Raw genomic sequence first — 27,761 nt, 5'->3', positions numbered from 1 at the left:
GTAGTTGTTAAGCTTTTTGATGCTGATGCAAGAAGTGTAATACTTAAAGGTTCTAAGGGCTTACATCTTAAAGAGCGTGTATGATAGTAAGTAGGTTATGAGGAAGTTACGTTTACGGTAGAGGGGTCTAGTCTTGTGTGTACAGTTTGTTCTGGGAAACGTAAGCTATTATACACCTGCTTTCTCAGTTTCTATTAAATCATAGTCTTTATGCCATTTGGTGAATGATGTTTATAATTAGTTCGTAATTAGTAATGGGTTTACCAGAAATCTTTTAGTTATGTAGAAACTGTGGTAGAGGGCCAGTCTTGGCTGCTTTACAACCTGCGTTCACTCCTTGTTTGTTTCTCCCCTCCCCAGTACATTTCTCCTTGGTGAGGAGGGGCTCACCAGGTTGGGTACATGACTGCCCGCTTCCTCAGCGGACTCTGACAAAAACAGCCCTGCTTACTATTAGGGAACTGTTACTAAAGCTAGTGCATCCATAAAATTCATGCACAAGCCTCACTATTTTTGTTTCTACTCAAAGTAATATTTTAAGTGTCTTCTGTTTGAGGCTTTGGCTTACATTGGAAACATATTAATGTATATATATGTTCAGGCCTCCTTCTCTAGTAGTACTTCTCGCGGTTGTGCCTGTGTGGCTGTTTCCTGTAAGTAAATTGTTGGATCTTCCAGTAATCTTTTTAGTTTATATTGCTTTAGATTATAATCAGTTGATGCTGTTAAGAGATTTCCTACCGATGTCTGTAAAATATCTCAGGAGGGTGCATGATGTAGTGGAGAGATTATGGATTTTGATAACAAACAAAAGGTATTTGGATTCAAATCCTGACTTGGTAATAAATTATATTTGCGATATCAAGGGAAATTGCTTAAACTTTTCAGCCTCAATTTCCTTGTTTGTAATGTGGACATAATCCCTTTTCTACAGGGTTGATGTAAGGGTTAAATGAGTGAATATCTATAAAGTACATAAAAAAACTTAGTTCCTTTCCTCTCCCCTTTGTTCTTAGAGGAAGTAAAAAGTACTTATTTTTCAAAATGTCAGGCTAAATTCTAATCCTGAGATTTAGAATCTGTTATCAGTTATCATAATGACTGCTCAGATTACTGCTTTCTATTTCTAACACAAGTCCAGAATTTATTGGAGAGAGTATAAGATCATTTTGGTTAATATGACAGTGTTTGGAATTTCTAGCCTTTGATCTCTGTTTTGATTTCTTCCTCTGGGGAGTGCAGATGAGTGACATATTCTACCATACAGATGGAGTAAAATATTCTTTAGTTTCATGTTCATTCTTACTCTTTGGTAGTTAAATTCCCATTGCTGTGGGTAGGGATGCTTGTTAATCGTATTTGTAGACCCTGAGGAAAATGTTAATTTTTAAATGTACAAGAGGATGTAATGTACAGCATGGTGACTATAGTTAATAATACTGTACTGCATATTTGAAAGCTAAGAAGAGAGTAGATCTTAAAATTTCTCATCACAAGAAGAAAAAACTCTGTAACTATGTTTGGTGATGGCTATTAACTAGACTTATTGTGATGAAATTTCTGCAGTGTATACAAATACTGAAACATTATGTTGTATACCCAAAACTAATAGTGTTGTATGTCATTTATACCTCAGTAAAAAAAAGTGGAGCTAATTGAGGTAATTTAAGGTATTGAGATAATTTAACAAATAAAATGTATAATAGGGCTTTTTGCTATTGACAATGGCAAAATTATTTGATGTGTCTTAATTACAAAATGAAGAGATTAAATTAGATAACCTCTATAGTTTCTTTTAGCTTTAAAAATTACATTTTAAGTTTGTATAGTCAAATGATTTAACCTTTATGTGTAGTTGTCCCTGATGAAGAGACCCTTTATTTTCTGTGTAATTTTGCTGTACTTTTTATTTTAAAGCCTGACAAATAAATTCAGTAAATGTTTTAGGAATTAGCTAAAAATTTCCTGTGCATTTATTCTTGTATCACCAGACTAAAATGATGCTTTGGGGGAGAGGGGTACCATGTTGTAGCTTTGATTTTGGGAGGAGAGGCAAAGAGCCTATAATTGTTTGCTTAGAAAAATGTTAAATTTAATATATAAACTTAGAATTTAATTTATAAAAATTAATTTATTTTGATTGTAAGAGTTGTTTGCTCAGCACAATGAGGATATGAAGAGAACGTGGTATTCTCGTTCCCTCTGCAGCTCCTGTGCTGGTAGTACTACTAATATAATGGAATTGTGTGCCCTGTTATTTCACTCTGTGACAGTGCTTATTTTTTGCCATAGTGTCAAAAATTGGGTTAGAGAGGTAAATGAGCTAAGTAGGAAATACTGCTGGCTTCCTTGGACACCCAGTGCTAAATTAGTGTGGGAACTATTTTAATTGACTGCTGATTAACAAAAGTATTTCAGTTGTACGAAATATGTATTGATATAATGAGTATCCATTCAAGGCTTATCATCCTTAGGTATATATTACTGCTTGTGTACATTTTTTTGGTGGTACCTGAAGGTATGTAAGAATTAAATATGATCAAAAACTCCAAACAAAACACAAACCTTGAAAAATTAGGCTCTCTTGTTCTCCAGTTTTAGTTTAAACTGAATCTTTATTATGATATGGATGTAAGATAACCGTCTTATCTTAAAATATAAGGTGGTTAGTTTTCTGGGTGGAAGGCTGTGTTTTGGGGTGGAGAGAGGCATTAGGAACTTTTATTTTCTTGATTGGTGTCTTTTAGAAATTCGAGTATTTGTAGCACTGGTGCTCGAATATGACTGTTAATATGGTTTTAAAATTTTTCTGTCTTATTGGATTGAATTATTTGTTTTCTGAAAGTATAGCTTTTTTTTCTCGGTACGCGGGCCTCTCCCTGTTGTGGCCTCTCCCTTTGCAGAGCACAGGCTCCGGACTCGCGGGCTCAGCGGCCATGGCTCAGGGGCCCAGTTGCTCCGCGGCATGTGGGAGCATGTTGGGATCACGTGGGATCCTCCTGAACCCGTGTCCCCTGCATCGGCAGGCGGACTCTCAACCACTGTGCCACCAGGGAAGCCCTGAAAGTCTAGTTTTTATTCTCTTCTAGTTTTTATTCCTGAAGCTTTTTTCTTCCTAGAAAGTATAATAAATTGACAAAAAATACTCATTTGCCAGTAAGGCAAATGAGAGGAGGGCTCATTTGGTATGCAAGTTGAAGACTCATGCCTCTCTATCGCTTTTTACAAAGAACATCATTTTTGAAAAACAAAAAAAAGAGCCCAAAACTTCCTACAGGATATTAAACTCAAAAATATTAATATTACAAATAATTTGCCTCTTGTACTGTTAAGTAGCTTTAACAGTTTATTGCAGATTGGCCACATGCTAGATATTTTGCTGAAATAATTTTTTTTAAAAGCAAGATGCATTTGCCAATAGCAGTTGAGGCTATTTGGTACTGTTAGATGTCTCTTCCTTGAGCACTTAATTTTTTTCACCAGGCTTTCCTCATTTTAGATTACAGATCATTCAAAATGTACTTACAACTTTTCATGTGTTGGTAGTGTTTTGGATGTAATTTTAAGGATAATTTCAGGTTTATTATTTAACTCAATAGACTTGATGGATTTTTTTGAGAGGTAGACTTTGGTTTGTCTTGGAAAGTGGTATTCAGCTAGGTAGCTGTTACTTGTTGCTGAGTGGACAGCTTAGTATGTTGATAGTGAGGAGTGCAATTTTGTTGTGCAGGTACTTGTTCCAACTTGGTACGTCAGCAAGTTTATTGAGGCTCCGTCACTTGCCAGATTTTGTTTGACTCTGAGGAAGAAAAAATTAAATAAGATGATAATCAGTTTTGGGGAACATGCTGTCTAGTGGAAAAAGAGTCAACACATGGATAGTTCAAAGCAGAGCCATCAGAAGCGTCTAAAACTTTAGGGAAAGAAATGACAGCTGGTTGATTGGAGGGTGGGGTGGGGAGGCTTCAGGAATAGAGGAGTTTGAGTCTCTTGAACAATGAACAGAGTTTTGAAGGGTAGACATAGAGGTATAAAAAAGAGATGGGTGAGGTAAAGAAAATAAATCACTGGCAAATGGATTGATACACGTTCTGGTTTAGCCAATGTATATAGGACATTTGCATAGGGATAAAAGTTTCTGAGACGGAAGGATAAGTTTGAGCTAAATCGTGGCGGCTTTAAAACCTATGGAATAAAATTAGAGAGCCATGGAAGATTCAAGGCAGGAAAGTCCTTTAGGAAAGCTCTTCTGGAGACATAGTTTAGGAAGAATTTGGGATTGAGGAGGATTAGTTTGAAGATTTTTGTAGTGCTGCTGATAAATATTAAAGATTGCTTCAAAAATCTCACCTCAGATACTCTTTGGGAAGCTTTTCTGACATCGTCCCCACTCCCACTAAGATTTGCTTGCCCTCTGTGCTCTGGTGGTATAGCCACACTGTTTTACTTGTCTCTCTTATTTATTAGCTCCTAAGAACATTTATATTTGATGTAAGGCACAGTACCAGTAAGTGGTTGCCCAGTAAATGGGTTGAATAAAGGGAAGATCTGAACCACAATAGTGTCTTTAGTAAAAAGGGTCCCCAGAGAAGAGTTTCAGTAGAGGTGGGGTGAACAGAATTTGACTCAGTTGGTTATGGGGGAGAGGGAAGTAGTCAAGGATGACCCTGGTATAATGCTGCTGGCTAACACTCATTGAGCACTTTTATGTACCAAACACTGTTCTTAGTGCTTCACCTGTCTTTGTCCTTCACAACAATCCTATAAGGCAGGTGCTATTCAGCATTACAGGTGAAGGAACTAGGCCCAAGGTTACAAAGCTGGTAAGTGCTAAAAACAGGAAGTCTGATTCCAGAGTCTGTGCTCTTAACATTTTACTACTTCTGTATTATGACTGATTGAAAGTTACCATTCGGTGTCAGAAGTAAGAAGGTCAACGGGAGAAGCTGGTTTGGGAGGAAACTATATTTTATATATATAGGATGTGAGGAACTTGCAGATATTCAGGTGAAGATGTCCAGGAAGTTGTTTAAGAACAGATTGGAACCCAGGAGAGGCACCAAGGTTGAAGATAAGGAATTGGGAGTCATCTCAGCACAATAAAAGTGTTGATATGCTTCCTATGGGAGTGATTATTAAACTTGTGGAAATGTAAGTTGATGCTTTAGAGGATGTGAGGAGGAAGGAGGCAGATGGGAATGGAGAGCGGACTAGGCAGAGTGGAGGTGTTGGAGGAATGTTGCTGTGGTTAGCTTGCTAATTTGAAAACTCAGGTGTGGCGGTTTTTCAATTGAAGTAAAGTAGGAGCAGCTGGAAAAAAAAAGTTTTATGGTATTGTTTAGTTGGCTTCACCTCTGTCTCCTCAGCAGCCATCAGTATGATCCTTTTTTTTTCCCTTGCTGTCCTTCCCCACATCTGTACTATATCTGCTTTCTCAAACTTGAGATAAGTTTTTCTTGTGTCTGCTTCTTTATTGCCTCAAATCTCCCTTATTTTGCCTTTTCATTTCTTGCTTTTGGGTCTTTTCATTTGGATGAGGGATTGTGCTGTGGACTTCAGAAGATCTTTAAGCATCACTAATTTACTGTTCTTCAGTAAAAACATAAAACCCAAACCCAAGACAAATAACATAGTGCAGTTCCAGGTTAAGTAGAGGGGGAGACTCTTCAGAAGTAGTGTTATGTTTACTGATTACCTGGACCATTAGCTTTAAAAGTTGGTTATTCCTTTAAAATTTTTATTCACTACTATTTCCATCTCTTTAACTGTTCTCAAGCCTAAAATTTCATTCTGATGCTGTGTAGCGTATCAGTGGAAAATGTTTGGTTTGTACTAAATATGACCATCTTAGGTTAATTGAAATCAGCTGATGCATCGCCCTAAGCCATGCTGTTATTTTTAAATCCTAGAAATGATGATTTGGATGTGGTGGCATAGATTAAAGAAAGGCTAGCACTTTCTTATCTGCTCTTTCGTGCTTATTCTTCTGGGTGAACTTCAGAATTATTTTTGGCAATCCCCCTTGTCCCCTTGCAGAGACTTCCCTTTAGGATTTTGAGCTGTGGAATGAAATTGCATTAAATGCATAAATAAATTTAGGTGTAGTTGACTTTGTCTTAATAATGAGTTTTCCCATCTAGGAATGTGATGAATCTTTTCAAAAGTTGACTTGAATAACAACCCTTTTGTGAAGTTTGTATTTTCTTCGCACAGGTGGTACATATTTCTTTAGTTGGTTTCTAGTTGTTTTATGTTTTTTCTCACTATTATGATTACCCTGTTATTTTTGTTACCTAGCAGGTTAACACTGGTATATTAGAAGGCAATTGAATTTTTTTTCCTCCTCAGTTCACTCAGTCTCTTGACGGAACTTTCTATTTCTTTTTTTTTTGCGGTACGCGGGCCTCTCACTGTTGTGGCTTCTTCCGTTTCGGAGCACAGGCTCCAGACGCGCAGGCTCAGCGGCCATTGCCCACGGGCCCAGCTACTCCAGGGCATGTGGGATCTTCCTGGAACGGGGCACGAACCCGTGTCCCCTGCACCGGCAGGCGGACTCTCAACCACTGCGCCACCAGGGAAGCCCCCTTTTTTTCTTTTTTAAGAGGAGTTATTTATTGTCTTGTATTTTTTAAGTGTCTGCAAATGGATGCATTTCAAACTGATTCAAAGTAGGTTTCACAGGGTTAAATTTAAATAAAAAATTTCTTTCATGCTACCTTGCCTTTTAGGAAAGGTTAGCAGGGAGAAGAAAGTGAAATAGGAGGGACACAGTAAAAGTTGGGGACAGAAAAAAGATGGGTAGAAAGAATGGAGATGGCTGGTGGCTCAGTGCTTGGTTGTCTTGGGCTGATTTTGCCTAGGGTCCAGTATGGAGCTCAGAGGAATAAATTGATTCAGTATGAAAATCCGATCAGCTGTTCTTAGCCTTATGTTTCAACAAGATAAGTAAAGCAGTACTGTGTGGACCCATGGGAATCTTATTGGCTTTTATCTACATCATACAAATCTTCAATTTTTTCTTAAAAATGAATATATTGTCTTGTGCATTACATTTGAAATCTAGAACTGGGAGCTAGGATCGATGAGGTACTTGTGATGTCAAGATTCTTGATTTCACTTTTAATACTTAAATATATATATAAAATAAGTAAAATCTCACTACCCAATACCTTGAAAAATAAAAACAACTCAGTGCCAGAGTTAAATTCTGGGCCTCCAATTAAAATTTCAGAAAGATACCACATATTATTTATTTAATAGTGTTATAGCTTGGCTTCTTCATCCTTAGCTGCATAGTGAAAAATCAAATTATTATATGCCATATGTAATCTGAAATTTAGATCAATTAAAACAAAATCAGGTGAAACTTTAACACTTGACCTTATTGGAAAGTGCCATTATTTGAAGACTGAACTTGACTGACACATTTATTTTGTATCACAATTTTTTTTTTGTAAGTCAGAGATTGCCTTTGTTTGGTTTTATTAGCTGAGAAGAAATTGCTACAAGTTTGGAAAGATTGTCTGTGTAACACAAGAAATACTTGTTTTGTTAGCATAATACATTTTCTGATTATTTAAATGTTGGCTTTTATTTTTAATGCTTGCAGACCAGATCATCAGATGTTCATTCATCTGGATCTTCAGATGCCCATGTGAGTATAAAAGGCAATCGTTGTCTTTTTTCCTTAAAATTTAATTTCTTATTGTATATATCCCTACTTGATATGTCCCTTATGATTTTACTTGATAAATAAATATGATTGCGTTGTATGTGCATATTTTCTTTAACCTTTTTTGCTAGATGTTCTGTGTTTTTTTTGTGTTCTGTTAGTCAGGTAAGTTGGCCCCTCAAACCATGTTAGAAACCAAGTGTGTATATTTCCCTTTTTTTTTTTTACTGTGCTTGTAAAATTTTGTACATACATAGGTGTGTGTGCTTATACATTTTTTTAAACAAGTTTTGCGTTATACACATTTCTTTTCACAGTGCACAGTACACCTATTGCAAATCCCTGCAAGTCAACAGATACAGCTCTGCTCTAGTCTTTCTAATGGTATCTTAATGTTCCACGGGGGAGGTGCAATTATTTATTAAGCTATTTCTCTGTTGATGGGCATAGACGATTTGTTTCAAGCTTTTTGACATTTTGAATAATACTGCGATAAACTTTCCTTTACATGTGTTACTATAGCAGTGCTAAAAGTGTGGTCTTCAGACCCGTGGGGTTGCTGAGAATTTTTCAGGGTGGCTGAATTCAGAACTATTTTGTAATAACACTAAGACATCATTTGCCATCATTGTGTTGACATTTGCACTAATGGTGCAAAAACAATTGATGGGTAAATTGTTGGCACCTTAGCATGAATCAAGGCAATGTCGCCAAAATGTGCTAGTAGTCATTGTGTTCTTCCCCTCCAGACACAGTAAAAATATGCTAGTTTCACTTAAGAATCTTCTTGATGAAGCAGTAAAAATTATTAATATTAAATCTTGTCCTTGTGTATGAGTGTTTTTAACGTTCTGTGTGATGAAATGGGAGACACATATAAGGCACTTCTGCTTGCCAAAGTGTGGTGTTTGTCTTGAGGAAAAGTATAATACTTGTGGGATTGTTTAAGTTGTGGAATAAAACTGGCTCCTTCTTTCATGGAATACCATTTTTACTTGAAGGTACAACTGACAGACAAACTGTGGTTAGTCAGACTTGGGTGTTTGGCAGATATTTTCTTGAAAATGAAGGAAACTAACCTGTTCTTTTAAGGAAAACAACTATTTGTTAGTGATATAAAATTTGATCTTTCAAGTGCAAGTTAGAATTATTGAAAACTTCCTGTACTTAAGAACTTTTCTGATGAAATCAGAGGTATTAAGGGATAATTAGTGAAATATTTTGATAGTGTAAAATGAAGTTTGTCAATACTTGGATATTTGGGTTGATTCTAGTTTCAGTACTACATATATGATTTTTAAAAATTCGTTTTCCTTTTCATGAAGATGGATGCATCTGGACCCTCAGATAGTGATATGCCAAGTCGGACACGACCTAAGAGCCCAAGAAAGCATAATTATAGGAATGAAAGTACCCGTGAAAACGTTTGTGACTCTCCTCATCAGAATCTCTCAAGAGTAAGTATTGATAAAGATAAGAAAGGATAGATAATGATTTTGATCTGCCCTTGATTGAATTTGGTAGTTGAATATCTTGGTTTTGTGCTTGTTGTTTCATCTTGTACTATTTGAAAATAGCATTCATTATTCTATTTGGGTTAACAATAAATTCAAACTCATCTAAGGAAATGTTTTTTAGCTCATATGTAAGATATGTTTCATTTAAAATTTTTAATTTTATTTTAAAAAACCAAGGAGTGTTTTGAATGTAAAATGGTTAATAGATTTATTGTTCTCCCCTTATGCCAAACATTTGCTGAACCAAGTGCCAGAGGCCAGTCACTGGAAATACACAGATGATTAAAACACACTTCTTGTTCTCAGCTTATACATAGTCCCAGCCTGGGAAGCTAACAGGAGCAGGTGCTGTTCACTCTGGTCAGTGCAGTTCCCAGGGTGCTGCAAGCACCCAGAGAAGGAGCATCTTCACTGCCTGTATCTGCAAAGTACTCTCGTGTTCTTTTAGTCTTTTTTTAATTTCAAATAATGTTTTCTTTTGAAAATTTGGAAAATATAAGGAGGACAGTCATTACCAGCCAGTATTGATATTGATAACACTTTATTTTCTTGTTTAATATTTTTAAGCATAAATATATTTTTACTTTGCTGAGGTCCATTTTACAGGAACACATTGTAAAAGATTCTTCAGGTCTAATTTTTTTTAATTTTAGGAAAAACTCTGTAAACAAACTTTAATGGGTGATTATATTTTTAGAGTAAGTATTCCATAATTTTCTTAACCATTTCTCTCTTAGGTGTCTAAGTTTGGCTCTTAGGATATAAATAAAATTGAGGACAAAAATTTTGCTTTGTAAAATTATGTTTCTTATTGAATTTGTATGTAATTTTACCATTTGTTTAAACTTCAGCAGTTGAAATCAAAGGTGCTGAATGATGGCAGAACATTTTCCTTTCTATTTTGGGAAAAAATTTACTTTGAGTGTGTTTGTGAAACCCAGTATTGACTTTTGAGTTATGAACTGCTTTGTTTTTTTTAAAGGGATTTTAATGTAACCTTGAAGTAGTTTGCAGCAATATTACTTTTCCATTTTGTATCTTGCCAAGGGCAAGCCTGTTTAATAACCAAGTGATTGATAGTTTAATTTCATAATTGGTTAACTTCTCATTTTGGTAGGTGAGAGAGAAACCTTCAGATTTCAACTGCAGATTAATATTTTACGCTGTATTTTTGAATTTTATTTAATTTATTGTTTTATACAGCAGGTTCTTATTATCCATTTTATACATATTAGTGTATATATGTCAATCCCAAACTCCCAATTCATCACACCACCACCACCCATCACCACTTTCCACCCTTGGTGTCCATACGTTTGTTCCCTACATCTGTGTTTCAATTTCTGCCCTGCAAACCAGTTCACCTGTACCATTTTTCTAGGTTCCACATATATGTGTTAATATATGATATTTGTTTTTCTCTTTCTGACTTACTTCACTCTGTATGACAGTCTCTAGATCCATCCACATCTCTACGAATGACCCAGTTTTGTTTCATTTTATGGCTGAGTAATATTCCATTGTATTATGTACCATGTCTTCTTTATCCATTCGTCTGTCGGCGGGCATTTAAGTTGCTTCCGTAACCTGGCTATTGTAAATAGTGCTGCAGTGAACATTGGGGTGCATGTGTGTTTTTGAATTATGGTTTTCTCTGGGTATATGCCCAGTAGTGGGATTGCTGGGTCATATGGTAATTCTGTTTTTAGTTTTTTAAGGAACCTCCATACTGTTCTCCATAGTGGCTGTATCAATTTACATTCCCACCAACAGTGCAAGAGGGTTCCCTTTTCTCCACACCCTCTCCAGCATTTGTTGTTTGTAGATTTTCTGATGATGCCCATTCTGACTGGTGTGAGGTGATACCTCATTGTAGTTTTGAGTTGCATTTCTCTAGTAATTAGTAATGTTGAGCAGCTTTTCATGTGCTTCTTGGCCATCTGTATGTCTTCTTTGGTGAAATGCCTATTTAGGTCTTCTGTCCATTTTTTGATTGGGTTGTTTGTTTTTTTTAATATTGAGCTGCATAAGCTGTTTATATATTTTGGAGATTAATTCAATGTCCATTGATTTTGTTTGCAAATATTTTCTCCCATTCTGAGGGTTGTCTCTTCGTCTTGTTTGTAGTTTCCTTTGCTTTGCAAAAGTTTGTAGTTTCCTTGCTTTAAGGTTCATTAGGTCCCATTTGTTTACTTTTGTTTTTATTTCCATTACTCTAGGAGGTGGATCAAAAAAGATCTTGCTGTGATTTATGTCAAAGAGTGTTCTTTCTATGTTTTCCTTTAAGAGCTTTATGGTGTCTGGTCTTATATTTAGGTCTCTAATCCATTTTGAGTTTATTTTTGTGCATGGTGTTAGGGAGTATTCTAATTTCATTCTTTTACATGTAGCTGTCCAGTTTTCCCAGCACCATTTATTAAAGAGACTGTCTTTTCTTCATTGTATATCCTTGCCTCCTTCGTCATAGATTAGTTGACCACAGGTGCTTGGGTTTATCTCTGGGCTTTCTATCCTGTTCCATTGATCTATGTTTCTGTGCCCATACCATACTGTCTTGATTACTGTAGCTTTGTAGTACAGTCTGAAGTCAGGGAGTCTGATTCCTCCAGTTTCGTTTTTTTCCCCTCAAGACTGCTTGGGCTGTTTGGGGCCTTTTGTGTCTCCATACAAATTTTAAGATTTTTTTTTCTAGTTCTGTAAAAAATGCCATTGGTAATTTGATAGGGATTGCATTGAAGCTATAGATTGCTTTGGGTAGTATAGTCATTTTCACAATATTGATTGTTCCGATCCAAGAACATGGTATATCTCTCCATCTGTTTGTATCATCTTTAATTTCTTTCATCAGTGTCTTATAGTTTTCTGCATACAGGTCTTTTGTCTCCCTAAGTACGTTTATTCTTAGGTATTTTATTCTTTTTGTTGCAATGGTAAATGGGAGTGTTTCCTTAATTTCTCTTTCAGATTTTTCATCATTAGTGTATAGGAATGCAAGAGATATCTGTGCATTAATTTTGTATCCTGCAACTTTACCAGATTCATTGCTTAGCTCTAGTAGTTTTCTGGTGGCATCTTTAGGATTCTTTATGTATAGTATCATGTCATCTGCAAACAGTGACAGTTTTACTTCTTCTTTTCCAATTTGTATTCCTTTTATTTCTTTTTCTTCTCTGATTGCTGTGGCTAGGACTTTTAAAACTATGTTGAATAATAGTGGCGAGAGTGGACATCCTTGTCTTGTTCCTGATCTTAGAGGAAATGCTTTCAGTTTTTCACCATTGAGAATGATGTTTGCTGTGGGTTTGTCATATATGGCCTTTATTATGTTGAGGTAGGTTCCCTCTATGCCCACTCTCTGGATAGTTTTTATCATAAATGGGTGTTGAATTTTGTCAGAAGCTTTTTCTGCATCTATTGAGATGATCATATGGTTTTTCTTCTTCAGTTTGTTAACATGGTGTATCACATTGATTGATTTGTGTATATTGAAGAATCCTTGCATCCCTAGGATAAATCCCACTTGATCGTGGTGTATGATCCTTTTAATCTGTTGTTGAATTCTGTTTGCTAATTTGTTTTTCAATATTTTTGCATCTATGTTCATCAGTGATATTGGTCTGTAGTTTTCTTTTTTTGTAGCACCTTTGTCTGGTTTTGGTATCAGGGTGATGGTGGCCTCCTAGAATGAGTTTGGGAGTGTTCCTTCCTCTGCAATTTTTGGAAGAGTTTGAGAAGGATGGGTGTTGGCTCTTCTCTAAATGTTAGATAGAATTCACCTGTGGAACCATCTGGTCCTGGACTGTTGTTTGTTGGAAGATTTTTAATCACAGTTTCAATTTCATTACTTGTGATTGGTCTGTTCATGTTTTCTGTTTCTTCCTGGTTCAATCTTGGAAGGTTATACCTTTTGAAAAATTTGTCCATTTCTTCCAGGTTGTCCGTTTTATTGGCGTAGAGTTGTTGTAGTAGTCTCTTAGGATGCTTCGTCTGTTGTAACTTCCCCTTTTTCATTTCTAATTTTATTGATTTGAGTCCTCTTCCTCTTTTTCTTGATGAGTCTGGCTAATGGTTTATCAATTTTATTTATCTTCTCAAAGAACCAGCTTTTAGTTTTATTGATCTTTGCTATTGTTTTCCTTGTTTCTATTTCATTTATTTCTGCTCTGACCTTTATGATTTCTTTCCTTCTGCTAACTTTGGGTTTTGTTTGTTCTTCTTTCTCTAGTTCCTTTAGGTGTAACGTTAGGTTGTTTATTTGACGTTTTTCTTGTTCTTGAGGTAGGCTTGAATTGCTATAAACTTCCCTCTCAGAACTGCTTTTGCTGCATCCCATAGGTTTTGGATCGAGGTTTTCGTTGTCATTTGTCTCTAGGTATTTTCTGTTTGGATGATCTGTCCAATAGTGTAAGTGAGGTGTTGAAGTCCCCCACTATTATTGTGTTACTGTCGATTTCCACTTTTATAGCTGTTAGCAGTTGCCTTATGTATTGAGATGCTCCTGTGTTGGGTGCATATATATTTATAATTGTTATCTCTTCTTCTTGGATTGATCCCTTGATCCTTATGTAATGTCCTTCCTTGTCTCTTGTAAGATTATTTTAAAGTCTATTTGGTCTGATATGAGTATTGCTACTCCAGCTTTCTTTTGATTTCCATTTGCATGGAATATCTTTTTCCATCCCCTCACTTTCAGTCTGTATGTTGTCCCTAGGTATGAAGTGGGTCTCTTGTAGACAGCATATATATGGGTCTTGTTTTTGTATCCATTCAGCCAGCCTGTGTCTTTTCGTTGGAGCATTTAATCCATTCACGTTTAAGGTAATTATCGATATGTATGTTCCTATGACCATTTTCTTAATTGTTTTGGGTTTGTTTTTGTAGGTCCTTTTCTTCATTTGTGTTCCCCACTTAGAGAAGTTCCTTTAGCATTTGTTGTAGAGCTGGTTTGGTGGTGCTGAATTCTCTTAGCTTTTGCTTGTCTGTAAGGCTTTTGATTTCTCCATCGAATCTGAATGAGATCCTTGCGGGGTAGAGTAATCTTGGTTGTAGTTTCTTCCCTTTCACCACTTTAAGTATATCATGCCTCTGCCTTCTGGCTTGTAGAATTTATGCTGAGGAATCAGCTGTTAACCTTATGGGAGTTCCCTTGTATGTTATTTGTCACTTTTCCCTTGTTGCTTTCAATAATTTTTCTTTGTCTTTAATTTTTGCCAATTTGATTACTATGTGTCTTGGCCTGTTTCTCCTTGGGTTTATCCTTCCTGGGACTCTCTGCTCTTCTTGGACTTGGGTGGCTGTTTCCTTTCCCATGTTAGGGAAGTTTTCACCTATAATCTCTTCAGATATTTTCTGGGGTCCTTTCTCTCTCTCTTCTCCTTCTGGGACCTCTATAATCGAATGTTGTTGCATTTAATGTTGTCCCAGAGGTCTCTTAGGCTGTCTTCATTTCTTTTCATTCTTTTTTCTTTATTCTGTTCTGTGGCAGTGAATTCTACCATTCTGTCTTCCAGGTCACTTATCTGTTCTTCTGCCTCAGTTATTCTGCTATTGATTCCTTGTAGTGTATTTTTCATTTCAGTTATTGTATTGTTCATCTCTGTTTGTTTGTTCGTTAGTTCTTCTAGGTCTTTGTTAAACATTTCCTGCATCTTCTCGATCTTTGCCTCCATTCTTTTTCCAAGGTCCTGGATCATCTTCACTATCATTATTCTGAATTCTTTTTCTGGAAGGTTGCCTATCTCCACTTCATTTAGTTGTTTTTCTGGGGTTTTATCTTGTTCCCTTCATCTGGTACATAGCCCTCTGCCTTTTCATCTTGTCTTTCTTTCTGTGAATGTGGTTTTTGTTCCACAGGCTGCAGGATTATAGTTGTTCTTGCTTCTGCTCTCTGCTCTCTGCCCTCTGGTGGATGAGGCTATCTAAGAGGCTTGTGCAAGTTTCCTGATGGGAGGGACTGATGGTGGGTAGAGGTGGGTGTGCTCTGGTGGGCAGAGCTCAGTAAAACTTTAATCCTCTTGTCTGTTGATGGGTGGGGCTGAATTCCCTCCCTGTTGGCTTTTTGGCCTGAGGCGACCCAAAACTGGAGCCTACCTGGGCTCTTTGGTGGGGCTAATGGTGGACCCTGGGAAGTCTTACACCAAAGAGTACTTCCCAGAACTTCTGCTGCCAGTGTCCTTGTCCTCACGTGAGCCATAGCCACCCCCCGCCTCTACAGGAGACCCTCCAACACAAGCAGGTAGGTCTGGTTCAGTCTCCCCTGGGTCCCGATGCGCACACTACTCTGTGTGTGCCCTCCAAGAGTGGAGTCTCTGTTTCCCCCAGTCCTGTGGAAGTCCTGCAATCAAATCCCGCTAGCCTTCAAAGTCTGATTCTCTAGGAATTTCTCCTCCCGTTGCTGGACCCCCAGGTTGGGAAGCTTGACGTGGGGCTCAGAACTTTCACGCCAGTGGGTGGACTTCTGTGGTATAAGTGTTCTCCAGTTTGTGAGTCACCCACCCAGCAGTTATAGGATTTGATTTTATTGTGATTGTGCCCGTCCTACCATCTCAATGTGGCTTCTCCTTTGTCTTTGGATGTGGGGTGTCTTTTACGGTGAGTTCCAGTGTCTTCCTGTTGATGATTGCTCAGCAGTTAGCCTTCTACTCTGCCATCTTGAAGCATTCTAGGCTGTATTTTATAAACATTCCTCTCTTTTAAAAGTTTATGACTCAAAATTATCATTCAAATAAATAACCGAACAAATTAAATTTGTTCAAACCATATTTACAAGGAAATTGCTTCTAAGTTACATAAATGAAGAATTCATTAAAATACTATTTTCTCATATTCAAAATTAATTGATGACTGTTTACTTGTGTGAAACCTAGAACACAGTATGTGATATTTTCCCAGCAATGAAAATGAAATTATTTTGTTCATAAACATCAGTTTTGTTGATGAAGAATTAGGTAATTTACTGAATTACAAAAGGAAGTGATGTGATTTTTGTGCCTGAATTGGGGGTTCTAGATGGTAATGATTCCTGCTACTGAACATAGATGCCTCTTTCTCCCTGTTTGAATGTCTTTTTTCTATCACTGCTTCTTTTGCCCAGAAACATCTATACTTTCCTTCCTCAAGTGCTTTTATTCTTGCCGCCAAGTAGGTTGAATAAGTTCTAAGCCTTTGTGTCTCTCTTTGTGTTGTATTTTTACTTTATGTATTTAAAAATGGCTTTTGTAAGTTATTAGCCTTGAGGTTAATAACAAGTTAAATTGAGAATGTGTATGTAAAGGTATGTTTTTTATTTCTTTTCACAGCCTCTTCTAGAAAACAAACTTAAAGCATTCAGTATTGGAAAAATGAGTACAGCTAAGCGAACTTTAAGTAAGAAGGAGCAAGAAGAATTAAAGAAGAAGGTAATGCTTAAAATGTATTTTTAGTTATCTTTATAAGTGTGTCTACGGAGGCGTTAAGTGTATGGACAGTAGAGAAATGTTTTTCAGAGATTCTTGTCCTCCAGGGTATTCTCAGCTCCCACCCCAAGTTAAGTCTATAACACAAGATATATTCGGAGAAGTCCAGCTTTATCCCTGTCCCCTCCACCATTTCCTCTCTTCTGTGTAAGTAAGAGTTTTGATTGTTTTCTGGTCTATTCTTTTTGTATAAGCAAGTTTGTATAAATGTATGTTGTGCCTGCTCTTTCTTAGATGAACAATAGCTTGCTATATTCAGTACACTTTTCTCCACCTTGCTTTTTTCACTTAACATTATATCTCAGAGATTACTGGAAGTATATTGAAATATTGCTTGTTCTTTTTTTATAGCTTTATAGATATGCCATAGTTTATTCACTAAAATCCTGCATTCACTACAATGCCTATTGAGGGCATTTGTGTTTTGGTCTTCGGCTGTTTCCGGTAGTGCACTAGGGATAGTGTTAGGCATATGGGTTTATTCCTAGTGTATCTTTAGGGTATATTCCTATAAGTGAGATTACTGGGTTGAATGGTAAATGCATAGCTGTAATTCTGCTAGATAGTGATAAATTGGTCTCTCGTATATATGGGCAGGTCCATTTTGCATCCCTATAAGCAGTGTTTGAGAGGTTGGTTCCCCATAGCCTTGCCAGTATTTTTGAAGGACTTTTGCCAATCTGCTAAGTGAAAAATTGTATCTTGGTGCAGTTTTAAATTTGCATTTCTTTTATAAGTAAGGTTGAACAACTTTCCTTGTGTTTGATTTTCTGCTCATATCTAAACCAATATTTCTCTAAGTTAGTAGGATATCTCTGTTTTTAGAAACTCCTGTATTAAGTATATTGTAACACTTGTCTATGACATGAGGTACAGTGTTCTTACTCAGTTTGTTGATTGCCTTTTTATCTTGCTTCTGGTGTTTTTTTTCCATGCAGAAACTATTTTTTGTTATATGGTCAGATTTATTATCAGTCTTATGATTTTTCAGTTTACTTTTTTTTTTTTTTTTTTCCGGTATGTGGGCCTCTCACTGTTGTGGCCTCTCCCGTTGCGGAGCACAGGCTCCGGACGCGCAGGCTCAGCGGCCATTGCTCTGCGGCATGTGGGATCTTCCCAGACCGGGGCACGAACCCGTGTCCCCTGCATCGGCAGGTGGACTCTCAACCACTGCGCCACCAGGGAAGCCCCTAGTTTACATTTTTTTACTCCGAGCTTTTAAAGGAATTTCCTCATGTTTTTCCCAATACTTACATTTAAAAAAAATTAAATCTGATTCATTTGCAATTTCTCCTGGTATGTGATGTGAAGAATTGGTTCCTTTTTACCTTTTTTTCAAATAACTATCAAATTATCCCACCATCATTCATTGAAAAGTCCATCTATTCTCCACTGATTTGAGGGGCCCCTTTTATTGAATACTAAATTTCCACGTGCTATTGGATTTATTTCTATATTTTCTGTTCTGTTGGCCTTCCTATTCATGCATGTTTTGGGGACATTTAGAATAATTATAATTGTAATTATAATTACATATAATTATAATTTTGAGGTTTTTTTCTCTAATGCCAACTGTCTGGAGATATTGCTTCTTCAGACTTCTAATACTCATGTCAGTGGTTTGTGAAGGAAATGTTTATATTCAGAGTTAAATTTTTGTGCCTTAGAAATGTCATAAACGTTAATAGAATAATATATTTTGTGTAGTCTGTTGTCATACAGTTGGACCCTTGAATTGTCTCTAAACAGATTTACTTAGTGGGTCCTTTTCTTGTTCCACAAATTACCTGTAGAGGAGCAAATCCCCTCTTAATTCCAGTGTTAATTAGTATGTTAAATATCTACTAAGCATTAGATATTACTGCCTGTTAAGGTTGCTTAATAACCTGCTTTCCCCATTGGAGGGAGAGGTTTTGTTTACATTATTCTTGGATGAGTTTCACCGTATGTACAGTAATTTTTATATCAAGTGATGTTAATATTTTCGTGTGTATTTAGGAGGATGAAAAGGCGGCTGCTGAAATTTATGAGGAATTTCTTGCTGCCTTTGAAGGAAGTGATGGTAATAAAGTGAAAACATTTGTGCGCGGAGGTGTTGTTAATGCAGCTAAAGGTTAGTGTGAATATTATAGTCCTTGAGCAAACCCAAAAAGTCTTGGTTGAATTGCTTTCGAGTTTCATGTTTCCTTTCTATCAGCACCCTCTAGTGGTGATATTGATTAGTAAAATTAATGGCCAAATGTGGATTAATGACAAATTGGAGCCAGATAAGTTTAAAAAATGTTTTAGTACCTTTCAGGTTTCAAGATGGCAGAGAACTTTGCAAACATTTTCAAGTATTTTATAGTTTACTGTATATTCCTAGGAATGGAGTTGCTACTCATATGGTAACTCTTTGTTTAACCTTTTGAGAAACTGCTGTACTGTTTTCCAAAGTAGCTGTACCATTTTACAGGTTTTGTAGTTTTACTATAAAATGATTAAATTAGTAGTTTTGAGAGTAAGGCAGTAATATTTGAATAATATTTGAATTAAATTTCATATTTTGTCACTAGTGATATATCTTAATACTAAAAGCATTTTACTAAGTTGTGTTTATTTTTAATAAAAATAGTAAGTAAACAAAATCCACATAATATGAAATTAGTTTTGAAACTTAGTATTTTAAATTTCAGAAGAACATGAAACAGATGAAAAAAGAGGTAAAATCTATAAGCCATCTTCAAGATTTGCAGATCAAAAAAATCCTCCAAATCAGTCATCCAATGAAAGACCACCATCTCTTCTTGTGATAGAAACCAAAAAACCTGTAAGTCACACTTAAATAAGTGACCATTTATGTTCAGAGATGACACTGCCAATAATATTTTCTGTACTTCCACTGTAAGCAGGACTTTGGTTTCTCGTTTCTAATTATTTTGGTAGTAGATGTTGAGTTTTGATGCTTAACCTTCCTAGATGAGAGATAATAAATTAGGACACATAGATGATACTCTTTTTATGTTTGTTGAGCAGTGAACATTTGCTGTTACTCACAGCATACTGCAAGTTGAAAGTTAACTGTAGTTTAGGCAAATGTAAAATAATGGGATTGTCTTTTTAAGCAATGCTGAACTTGGGTATTTAAATATCAGCATGTGTAGTATCAATTACTTTGGAAGACTGTATACTCCAACAATGTGTCTGTTGCCTGGAACATTTTTGGAATTTATTTGGATTTACTATCAGAACTAGTGACACTTTCCTTTAAATATTCTCAGTGTTAGAAAGTCTTTATGTTTTGAGAGTGGGATTTTTCATGGGGGATGGTAGGTAGATGTGGGTCTTGTCATTTGGAGCCAGATTTGAGGAAATGTGATTATGCTGAATAGTGAGACTGATTTTTCTTGTATGACTTTTAAAATAGGTCTGAAAGCAATTTAAAAAACAGCTTTATTAAGTGTTTTTTTTAACGTATGTTGACAGTTGTGCAACAGTCACTAATCTCTAATTTTGAAGCATTTTTATCATCCCAGAAGGAAACCTTATACTTAATTTCAGTCATCCCTAACCTCTGGCAACCACTAATCTACTTTCTATCTCTTTGGATTTGCCTGTTCTGGACATTTCATGCACATGGAATCATACAGCATATGGCCTTTTGTGTCTGGCTTTTTAGCACAATGTTTCAAAGTTCATCTACATTTTGGTATATATATCAGTGCTTTATTACTTTTTATGGTTGAATAACATTCCATTTTGCAGATATACCTCATATTGCTGATCCGTTTATTACTTGATGGACATTTGGGTTGTTTCTACTTTTTGGCTATTATGAGTAATGCTTCTGAAAACATTTATGTATAGGCTTCTGTGTGGACATATATTTTTAATTCTTTTATATTCCTAGGAGTGGAATTGCTGGTCATATGGTCACTAATTGTTTAACCTTTTGAGAAACTGCCATACTGTTTTCCAAAGTAGCTGTACCACTTTACAGTCCCATCAACAGTGTATATGAGTGTTCCAATTTTTCTACATCTTCATCACCACTTGCTAAAATTATTTTAGTCAACTTAGTGGGTGTGAAGTTGTACCTAATTGTGGTTTTGATTTGCACTTGCCTAGTGATGTTGAGCATCATTTTATTTATCATCCACTTGGAGTCTTCTGTAAAGAAGTGTCTTTTCAGATCCTTCATGCATTTTTTAATTGAGTTATTTGTCTTTTTATTGTTGAGTTGTAAGAGTATTTTACAGCTTCTAGAGTCAAGTCCCTTATCAGCTATGTTGTTTTCTCCCAGTTTGTGGGTTGGCTTTGCCCTTTTTTGTTAGTGTCCTTTGAAGAACAAAAGCTTTTAATTTTAATGAAGTTTAGTTTATCAGTTTTTTGTTGTTGCCTTTTCTTTTGTTTCTCATGGTGTCATATCTAAGAAACTATTGCCGAATTCAGGCTCATGATGATTCACTCCTATGTTTTTAGGTCTTATATTTAGGTCTGTGAACGATTTGAGTTAATTTTTGTATATGGTATGAGGTAGAGGTCCAACTTCATTCTTTTTTATGGGTGGATATTCAATTTCCATACTTCCATTTGTTAAAAAGACTATTCTCCCCCCATTGAATTATTTTGGCACTTTCAAAAGAGGGATTCCAAAAGCATTTTTGGAAGCAGTTTTTTTTTTTTTTTTTTTGCGGTACGCGGGCCTCTCACTGTCGTGGCCTCTCCCGTTGCGGAGCACAGGCTCCGGACGCGCAGGCTCAGCGGCCATGGCTCACAGGCCCAGCCGCTCTGTGGCATGTGGGATCTTCCCGGACTGGGGCACAAACCCGTGTCCCCTGCATCGGCAGGCGGACTCTCAACCACTGCGCCACCAGGGAAGCCCTGGAAGCAGTTTTAAGAGAGGAATTCCAGCGGTGTTACTGTTTGTTTCAGTAATTCATTTCCTTCTAAGGTGATTGTTTTGAAGGGTGCATATTTTTGGTAGTTGTTCACGGCAGTTATTTACGTGGCAGTTCAGTTACCTTATGTTTATTAATTTTCCCTCCAGTACCCTTCCAACAGTATTCCGGCCTAAGTATTGTAGGCTTTGGGACAGGGGCGGGGCAGCGGATAGAGTTGGTGGCTCCTTTAAGACTGCTGCTTGTTGTTTTAATAATCTGTTAAATTCTCAGTTTTAGAAAATAGGAAGGAAAGTTCAGTGGTAACAGAAGCATTCTTTCTTTTTAATTTAAATAATTAGATCATAATTGGCACTAAAATAAAAGTTTATTTAAAGTGATCTGATTATCGAACCATTAGTTTTGTTTAACCTTGTTTTCTTTGAAGTATAACTTATCATATCCTTCATAGCCACTGAAGAAAGGCGAGAAAGAAAAGAAAAAAAGCAATTTGGAACTCTTCAAAGAAGAATTGAAACAGTAAGTTTTATAGTGTTGAGAATGGCTCTCATAGGTATTTTGAGCTGATACTTATAGATGCAGGTATGAAGAATGTAGTCTACCAATTCGTTTTTACTAACTGGCTTACCATGAGGCTGTTTTAGATTATTTTGTGGGTTATGTTTGAAAATGAAATTAGCATTTTGTCCAGCATCTAGGTTGCTTCTGTTATGTGGATGCAATTAAATTGATTTAACTAATGTCCGGAGTCCTGTTTGCCGTGGAAACAATATAGTCACTGAGAGGAGTGGTCAACCTTTATCTAAGAAAGAACAAATTAAGTGGTTTTAATGTTGAATTTCCTTCTCACCTTAGAAGTGGGCTTTATATCCCACTGCTTGATATATCAGAAGTTTGCTCATGACTTGTAGCTGAGGGACTCTTTAATCTTGGTTGTCAGTACTGGCATTACACACAAATATTTCAGGTTATTTCAAGATGATATCTGGATAAGTTCTGTTATTAAATGTGAACAAACAAATTTTGGCTCGTTATTAGTGATTATATATATTTTCAACAGAATTCAAGAAGAGCGTGATGAGAGACATAAAACAAAAGGCAGATTAAGTCGATTTGAGCCGCCTCAGTCAGATTCTGATGGTCAGCGTCGTTCTAGTAAGTGACATTTATTTTAATGTTTGTTTTTGTGACGAACTATTCCAAAAACTAAGAATTGTTTTCTTTTCCCCCTTTTAAAGTGGATGCGCCTTCAAGAAGAAATAGATCATCTGGTGGTAATACAGTTTTTTGCTTTTTTTAATTCATAGAAATTGTCCAAACTGTGTATTTTGCAGGTTATAATTTTTTCTTCTCTTTGTCCTAGTTCTCGATGATTATGCACCTGGCTCACATGATGTTGGAGATCCAAGCACTACTAATTTATACCTTGGAAACATTAATCCACAGGTAATATTAGAAAAGTAAGATGAATGTTGGCTCATATGCTGTATACTTTTGTAGGAAAACTGCTTTGTCAGTCATTAAAAAAAATGAAGTCAAGAATCTGAAGTAAGCAGATTTGGTGGAACTAGATAAGTTTCTAAAATTATCTTGTGAAATTGAGCCTTAGCGGTATGGGCCGAATTTTCTTGCTACAATTCCTAAGGGCTTGTCTCCTCTTTTTTTCTTTTCTTTTCTTTTTTTTTTTTAAAAAATACATTTATTTAGCTTTGCTTTTCTTCTTATTATTATTTCTTTTAAAAGTTTTTGGCTGCGTTGGGTCTTCCTTGCTGTGCGCAGGCTTGCTCTAGTTGCAGTGAGCGGGGGCTACTCTTCGTGGTGGTGTGCGGGCTTCTTGTGGTGGCTTCTCTGTTGTGGAGCACGTGCTCTAGGCATGTGGTAGTTGCAGCACCTGGGCACTGTAGTTGTGGCACACAGGCTTAGTTGCTCCGCGGCATGTGGGATCTTCCCACACCAGGGCTCAAACCTGTGTTCCGTGCATTGGCAGGCAGATTCTTAACCACTGCGCCGCCAGGGAAGTCCCTGTCTCCTCTTGCTGTAACTGGACTGTCCTCTGATTTTGAAATGTTTTGCTAGGTGCTGATTTTATCTATCAGGATATGACCAGTGGTAGACAATATTCTTTTGAGACTGTCCCTTTCTGATGCATAGCCTACTTCCTTATGGATTTTTTTCTTTTTCCATCTTAATAATAGCAAACTAATATTTCTGCTTTGTCTTTTATATTTTAATTCTTTCCCCTGCTTCATTCTTAATTGTTATGGGGAATGTAGTGGTTGCTCTGCATAATAAGATCTTTTAAATAATAATATATATTTTGGACCTCATTGCATACTTACTTACCCTTTTTTGTTTTCTCTGTTCTTGATTACACTGGCAGCTGGGTGCTGGAAAAAGAAAAAGTGACCAGATCCTTTATTTCTTTCATTGCCAACAAATATTTCCTCCTTGACTTAAGTGTGGTAATCATTGCTGCCTGAAAAAGGTTGCTAAATGCTGAACAAACCATTGCTGTAGAAAGCGTATTTTAGGTGCAGGATCTCAGAAGGAGGAAGAGTGAAGGTAAAGGTGTGCTTTTGATTTCTCCAGCCACCCAGCCTCTTCACCCGGCCACTTAGGTAAAACAGAATGTTTCTGGTGTGAAAAGATTTGTGCGTGCCCCATGAAGGCAGGATTTTACCCTTGTAGAGGTCCCAGTACTTGAATGGAAAGCTGTAGCATTGATAAGTCTCTTCTCATTTTGCAAAAACTGCTCTGTGCTGCATAGAGTTCTTTCTTCTTTCCTCTTTGCTTACCAAAAATATCTTATGCCTTTTAATAGATGAATGAAGAAATGTTGTGCCAGGAGTTTGGAAGATTTGGGCCCCTGGCCAGCGTGAAAATTATGTGGCCCAGAACTGATGAAGAAAGGGCAAGAGAGAGAAATTGTGGCTTTGTGGCCTTTATGAATAGAAGAGATGCTGAAAGAGCTTTAAAAAACTTAAATGGTAAGGAAGCCCATCTGTAGAACTCAGATATTGCTTTGGTTTTGAAAAGTATTTATAAAAACTCGAGGGGAAAAATGGACCAGAAAGGTAAAGGTTAAACATGAAAATTAATTTAAATCACCAGAGAGCCCTTATTTTCTTCTGAGAGTTACCAGGGTGACTTTTCTTTTCTTTCTTTTAGGAAAGATGATTATGTCTTTTGAAATGAAGTTAGGTTGGGGTAAAGCTGTGCCTATTCCTCCACATCCAATATACATTCCGCCTTCCATGATGGAACATACGCTTCCCCCACCTCCGTCAGGACTGCCTTTTAATGCGCAGCCTAGAGAGCGATTAAAAAACCCCAATGCTCCCATGTTACCACCACCTAAAAACAAGGAGGATTTTGAGAAGGTAATTTAAAAAATGTATATAGGGCCGCATCTAATTTGTAAATACTAAATCTGTGGTAGTATTTCTTTTCAACAATTTATAGAAAGTGTGTGTGTAATTCTGTTTGGCAACTCTTAAAGAAAATGAAATAACTTAGATGTGTTCCCTGCCTTAGCCCATGGAAACCCTGTATTGGGATGCTAGGTCATATTTTTATTTGTGGCTATCATTCCTTTTTTGACCACTTATTAAGTTTTTTTTTTTCCTTTGTCCACTGTTGTATCCAGGTTTGCTTAAGTGTAGTATCTAAATTTACTTTGTTTTGAGAAAGTGATACTTTGTATTTGGTTAAGTGCCTTTTCAGTTTTAGAAAGACTCCTAAATAGTTAAATTGTTTGGATGGCAGCTAGCTAATAACTTCGTTTTCAAGATCTAAGGTATTAGAATATTTGAGAGCATATATGGTTTTTAAAAAGTTAGCTACTCTAGTAAAAGCAAAGGGTGAGTATTTTCTTTTTATTAAACATAAAACCAACTTAATTTCAAGTTATAAGAATTTGTTGGTTCTATTATGAATTAATTACACTTAAAATGACAGGGCTGGTTTTAAAGGCTTGGGAACAAAGTAGCAAACTGTATGGTCAGAGGCAAACAGTTAATGATTTCACAAATTAAAATCTTTATCTGATAATTCTCAGTGTAGTACCTATTTCAGTGCATTGATGTGCATTCTGGCAGGAATGTTCTGATTCTTTGCATTTGGTGAACGTTTACTGTTCACTGAACACATCCATTTGCATTTATGTAATTGCTTAGTGTATAATTACTTCAAATGCAGTGATTGCCTGCAAAACTTGTGATTAGATGTGTAGTATTTTCAATGCATATGTATATTTTTGCTTGTTACTTGTTAACAATACTCACATATTCTATGTTTATTATCTGATGTGACTTCATATACAGACTCTGTCGCAAGCCATAGTCAAAGTGGTTATCCCAACAGAAAGGTACATGTTTTTCTTTATTATTACTGATCTAAATATAGACAATATCCCCTTCTGAATTAAAAAAAAAAATGGTGTTGAGGAAAAGGTAGTATCTTGACTGAGCAATGGTTCCTTCCCAGTACTTTTTGGGGGGGATATGTGAAATTTAACTAACTTTAGTATACTTTGCAATTTTATGTCATTATCTTTTTTGTTTTATTGTTACCAATGTAGGGTGTTTTGTAGCTTTAGTAGTTAGAATGTGTTTAATAGATTTAATCTGGAGTTGTTAGTCTAATAACATTAGACTATTGGGATGGGAAAATAGGTGTTTTAAATGTATCTTAAATTTTAGATAATGTTACATTTTGACCCAATCTGTTGTTTTTTTCCTTGGTTTCTGAATTCTCTGTGTTTAATATGCAACCTTAGTTTGAGTTTTCCTTAATGAAAGCATACCTTTATTTTTCCTAAATGATTTTAAGAAGGAATTTCTATTATTCTCATGAACACTGACCATAACTAGAAACTTCTTTCATGATAACAAAGGTGTTTGGAATTCTTTTATTTTCCTTTCTTCCTTTTTTTCTTTTTCAACATAATGTTAAACGGAAGAATTCATGCTGTAGGTATGCTCTTGCTCAGTCAAGCTAAGCCTTTTCCCAAACACAGGAACACAACACTGGTTGAATAATAACACAAAAGAATACCAAATTCTCTTTGACATTGGCCTTGGTGAGCAACACCAGCTGAACTGTCTGCGGCAGCGGGGGACCAGGAAAACATCATGGGATGGATTGGGAAAGTATACAGTTTTTGACCAGACATTGGTACGATCGACTCCAATAAATGTGGTTTTATTATAACTGAGAGACAATTTTTGTTGTTGTTGCCCAGAATAAGATACTTACCATTTTAAAATAAAATAATGCACTTTAAATTATATCATCTTTTTGTACTACACTGTTTCATTCTGATAGAAAAGTCACCTTTTTAAAAATAAGCACATAATCCTTAAGGAAAAAAGAGTGATTACAGTTCTTAAGAATCTTGAATTAAAGTTAATTGTCAGATTTTGATTTTAAATAATCATGAAACATATTAAAACTTCTTTTAAACTTTAAATTTTCTAAAAATAGATATATCAGTTACAAGCCTGTTTAAAACTATAGTGGGTTTTTTTTTTCCACTGGTAAAGCACTCACAGGAAAGTAGTATATTGGCATCACTTAAAAAGCATATATCCAGTATTAGCTTTACATGTGGCTCAGCTTATTTCTAAACAAAATTTTGAGTGTACATTTTGCTGTAAAGTCTTGACTCACCATTACAATGAATCCTTTGTTTTAAACTTGCTAAATCATTTTTCATCTATCTTTAATATGCAAGTCAAGTTGCTTTTGACTTAATTCATACAAGTTTCTGGATGTGTAGTATTTGTCCACCTAGTCATTGATTTTATATAGTATGATACATAAAATTTCCCTTTAATTTGACATATAATTGACATATGGGAGTTTTGGGACTGAATCAATACCATATCTCCCTTCTTTTAAAACAACGTCATTAACCACATGGATGTTGAGAATACATTCTCATTTGGATATCAAGACCTGCATATTTGCAGACCAATTAGTACTTCTGTGAAAGAATTTTTAGATTTAAAATTCATACTTTTGGGTTTTTGCTTTAACAGTTTGAGGTTGAATTAATAATTTTAATATATAGTTTTCCCTCTGTTAAAGATTTATTAAACCTTCATATTTTTCTTTGACCTCTTTTAGGAGGTCAAAAAAATTCATTTTTTCACTATGTAGAGATTTTAGTGTCCACTTAAGTAGGTTTGTTTGAAAACTGAGAAAATAATTATAATCAGCATGAGATAAATTATTT

At 36.0% G+C, this 27,761-nt stretch overlaps 1 protein-coding gene across 5 annotated transcripts in view; it reads left to right on the top strand.

Moving 5' to 3' along the window:
• U2SURP (U2 snRNP associated SURP domain containing) overlaps positions 1 to 27,761 on the top strand; it is a 55,342-nt gene that overhangs the window by 1,011 nt on the left and 26,570 nt on the right. For 3 of the 5 annotated variants that reach the window (XM_089911043.1, XM_022582686.2, XM_022582684.2), the window contains exons 2-13: positions 7,610 to 7,654; positions 8,998 to 9,129; positions 16,488 to 16,586; positions 18,642 to 18,756; positions 19,319 to 19,452; positions 21,975 to 22,042; positions 22,584 to 22,678; positions 22,762 to 22,797; positions 22,887 to 22,969; positions 24,345 to 24,510; positions 24,692 to 24,903; positions 25,846 to 25,889. In XM_089911043.1, coding sequence (XP_089767169.1) covers positions 7,610 to 7,654; positions 8,998 to 9,129; positions 16,488 to 16,586; positions 18,642 to 18,756; positions 19,319 to 19,452; positions 21,975 to 22,042; positions 22,584 to 22,678; positions 22,762 to 22,797; positions 22,887 to 22,969; positions 24,345 to 24,510; positions 24,692 to 24,903; positions 25,846 to 25,889 — 1,229 coding nt within the window. Of the gene's footprint in view, positions 1 to 7,609; positions 7,655 to 8,997; positions 9,130 to 16,487; positions 16,587 to 18,641; positions 18,757 to 19,318; positions 19,453 to 21,974; positions 22,043 to 22,583; positions 22,679 to 22,761; positions 22,798 to 22,886; positions 22,970 to 24,344; positions 24,511 to 24,691; positions 24,904 to 25,845; positions 25,890 to 27,761 lie in introns of those variants that run through there. The other 2 variants (XM_022582685.2, XM_089911044.1) reach the window with 2 other exon arrangements.

This window comes from Delphinapterus leucas, chromosome 4 (genome assembly GCF_059928025.1).
Source record: "Delphinapterus leucas isolate spDelLeu-1000000601 "Yukka" chromosome 4, BTC_Dleu_Yukka2, whole genome shotgun sequence".
Classification (NCBI taxonomy): domain Eukaryota; kingdom Metazoa; phylum Chordata; class Mammalia; order Artiodactyla; family Monodontidae; genus Delphinapterus; species Delphinapterus leucas.
This window is presented reverse-complemented; position numbering and strand designations above follow the sequence as displayed.